General features: G+C 34.3%; 1 protein-coding gene across 1 annotated transcript; it reads right to left on the reverse strand.

Annotated features, from left to right (window-relative positions):
* Positions 1-1,182: 1,182 nt before the first annotated feature.
* LOC108360848 (uncharacterized) lies at positions 1,183-3,504 on the reverse strand. Its single transcript, XM_017613291.1, has 4 exons — positions 3,425-3,504; positions 3,323-3,375; positions 2,666-3,193; positions 1,183-1,540 (listed from the first exon to the last, which is right to left on the reverse strand). Exons 3-4 carry the CDS (start codon positions 2,881-2,883, stop codon positions 1,210-1,212), a joined length of 549 nt encoding a protein of 182 aa, XP_017468780.1. The 5' UTR covers positions 2,884-3,193; positions 3,323-3,375; positions 3,425-3,504; the 3' UTR covers positions 1,183-1,209.
* Between the last annotated feature and the right edge of the window lie 347 nt (positions 3,505-3,851).

Raw genomic sequence — 3,851 nt, forward strand, 5'->3', positions numbered from 1 at the left:
TGTGTCAAAATTTCATGTGAAAACAATGTGTTGCTAGAAAAATTTTACGGCCCATGGGTACCAAATTACATTACATTGCGTTAAATGGACAAAGACAAAATGTATTAAATAACACATCGAAATGTGTAATTTCAGTAATTTGTGTAAATGTGTAATTTCAGAATTACATCAGAATCACGTATCCGATATAGAAAACTACATTGTGAAATAATGAGATGACATGAGGACACTAACATAATTTGAAAATATGTTCACTAAAATTGTATTAATATTAAAATAATGATTTGGCAAGTTGTTATCGAATTTAATGTAAAATTTAAACGTTTTCAAGATAAGATATTGATTATTTTTAAAAGGTATATATTAATACAACTATTTTCTTTATAATCCCAAATTTAGGATATAAAATGTCCCACCGCACAAACCTTACAATTGGGTAATGCCGCTTCGAATTTTTCACAATTGAGCAATTGTCAAAAATCTGCTTTTTAATCAAAAAGTTGTTTATTGAAACTACCTTCTTTTTTTGTATCATGCATGTGTCGACGTCACAGCAGCAATGTTGTGTTTTGTTGTAGAAAATGCCCTTTCATTAAAGCGCAAATGAACAAATTAAAAAAAAATATAAGTTTCAAGATCTGAAAGTTTTTTAGCTGACGGTGGTAGAAGTAGTAGAAATGTAAAGTGTTATCTATTCCACAAATGTGGTTAAGTCCGAGCACTGGCTGTTGAGCAACACTTCGCTGCTTCGCACACAAGCGCATGTGTGTGATAGTGTGAGTGCCCACCTCTGATCTAAACCAGTGGTCGGCAGTCCCTAGCAGCGTTGCCACAGACAAATATTTTTTCCTACCAAAAGTTCCTACCAAAACCTACCAAAATTTTTTTTTTGAGTTTTGAATTTTTTTTTAATGTCAAATTTATTTAAAGTGTAGGTAACATAACATTTAGTAAGACTAAAACAGAGCTAGTGCAATAAAAAAAATTAACTCCGTATAACAATTCATTTTACTGTACAGACTTATAAAAATGTACATATATGTCTTTACACATATATAAGTAGTTTATCACAACTTTCAAGTTCAGTTCAATTTAAACTAACTTGTAGACATATAAAGTATATATGGATGTTCATATTGTATATGAATGTTATTCCTATGAATTTGTAGGTACATATGTATATCTTCTTATCTATCTTTATAAAAAAAATTAAAATTCATCGACCAGATGTGCGAATTGAAGAACGAGAGGAAGGATCTGTAAATCTTGTGTCGATAGGACCTTTGATGATGTAATAATTTGCAACATCTTTATGTCCTCACGGTTAAAATCAAATCTAGCTTTCAGTTGGTCTAAAAACTCAATATAGAACAAAAGCGCCTTCATTTTCACCTCAATTATCTCATCAGAACACAAATTGCCTTTCATGAATAGCTCTGCCTTGGTTCCAATAAAAATATCAGCAACTGATCTGTGATTGCATTTGTCTTTGAAATTAACGTCAACATCATTGTGGAACAATTCGTGTTTAATAAAGTTGCTTTGAATTAAAAGAAAATTTGATTTTATGCTAGTGTACAAATATGGCAAACGTGGGCTTGAAATTCTTTATTTAGATTGTTGATAATAGGTAAAATATAGGAAAGGAATAAAAGATAACACTTCGTTTGGACACTCATTTTTTCCGCCAAACGTGCCGGTTGGATTCCATTCACTTCATAATAACACGATATGAAGTATAATTTTAAGCAATCCCATTGCTCAACTATTCTTGAACGCCCTCCAAAGATAACCATCTTGTGTTAGAAATTCCCAAAATTTTGTGAGCTTTTACTGCACAATATTCCTGAAATTCTTGAAGTTCAGTTATTCTTTTGGGGCTGTGGCTGAAGAAACTGTATATATTACGACAAAGCGACTCAACATTTTTTGGCAAATGTTTGCTGGCATAGCTTGAGCAGAGGTGCAGTGAATGGCATGTATGTACATTTCAAATAAAAAAAGTCAACATCTTTGCTTAACGGCCCGCCTCCACAGGCAAAAGTTTTTGCCTACCAACTGCCATTTTTATTGCCTGATAAAAATTTTATCAGTGGCAATATTTGTGCGTGGGCATTTTTTATCTTGATAAAAGCATTTATAAGATGGCAATTTTTGCCCGATTTCATCAATTAAAAAGTTTAAAAAATATGCTATTTCACACCCAAGCAAATAATAACACATATTTTAATAGAAAACAGTTCAATTTTTGCTTTTATATTGAAATATCGATAATGTTGTCTCCACGAAGCTATCGCGCAAATGAAAATGTAGCTGTCAAAGTACCAAATTGCTGGCAATATTTATCAAGATAAAAGCTCTGATAATTATTGCTTGCCAAGAGCAATATGCGGTCTCCATGGGCAAAATTTTGCCTGATAACATTATCAAGATAAAAACTTTTGCCTGTGGAGACAGCAAGAAATAAGCCTTTGAGACCTCCTAAATCTCCGGCCATTACGTTGGCTCCATCGGTTGCCAAGCCAATCAGATTTTTTCAAAGGTATGTTATTTGCACAAAAAAAGTTTTTAATAACTTTGTAAATGGAAACAGCATCTCCTTTTTTAAGTTCTAATAAAGCCATACAGCGATCCTGTACTACACGAGCAGCGTTAACATACATACCTCGCCACAAGATCAAGACTTTCAATCATAGAAACGTCGGTCGTTTCATCCACAATAAGGGAAAATTTCGTGTTTCTCAAAATTGGAAAAATTTGCTCACTAGCCTGCTTGGAAATATGTTCAGTTATTGCAACTGATTTGGTTCTTCCACATTTAATGAGCTTAGCAATCGCAGAGTCCGGACAACATTCTACAAGCAAAGCTGCTAGGAAGTCCATAAGTAAAAATGGTAAATTGTGGGTGATGCAGAATATGACCAATGTTAACTCTGCATTTTTAACTTGCTGCTGCTGTTTTTGTTGTTCCGCATCGTAAAATTTTTCCAGAGTAAATTGTTTTTTGCGCGCCTCATAACATTTGATATGGCTTGATGTTCTTTGATGGGCCTTTAGGTGGCTGCTATGGTTGATTACCGCTTTTGAACAAGCTACACAAAATGCACAGCCATCTTTTTCATGCAGCCAGTCAAATAAACGCAGCCTTTCTGGACGAAATTTTCTTTTCACTGCTTGCTGCTTCTCTTCATCTCTATCAATTAATATGAAAAAATAGTATTCAGGAACAGGCTTTTAGAAAATATCGGTCAGGAAGCATTTGAAATCAACTATTCGAAGCAACTCGTCTTCCAAACGGTTGATGCACTGAATTGTTTATTACCTGCACGATGGTTCATCTCCTGTTGACTCTGCTTTGCGTTTCTGGTTACAAACCTGAAAATAAATCGTTAAAACATTAACTAATTGATATTAATTTACTCACTTGTCCATCGTATCGTTTTTTAATAAACCGCAAGCATGTCACTTTTCTAAAGATGTGTGCATGGCACTTTTCGAGAGATGTTCAATGCGCTGTGTTCGAGCGGTTACTTGTTGCGTACGCTAGTGTTGCAACCACTGCTACAGTCATATACACACATCTAATAATAGGGGTATGCGTTTATACATACGAATCAGTTATAATAATGCCTATTACGGTATCCGACGGATGCTATTCGCACGAATCTAATGCTTCGCTCTCGCTTGTTACGACAGTGCGAATCTTACTAGATCCGTGCGGATGGCATCCGTCGTATACCGTAATATTCATGATTTACATTTTTGCGTGCGGCATTATACGAACACACCGTTGAAATATTCTTGTAAGCAAAATTGAAACAATTTTTCGAAATATATTTTCTATTTTTCGG

This window comes from Rhagoletis zephyria, unplaced genomic scaffold (assembly GCF_001687245.7).
Source record: "Rhagoletis zephyria isolate East Lansing unplaced genomic scaffold, Rhagoletis_zephyria_1.1 Rzeph_scaffold_00641, whole genome shotgun sequence".
In the NCBI taxonomy this organism is placed as follows: domain Eukaryota; kingdom Metazoa; phylum Arthropoda; class Insecta; order Diptera; family Tephritidae; genus Rhagoletis; species Rhagoletis zephyria.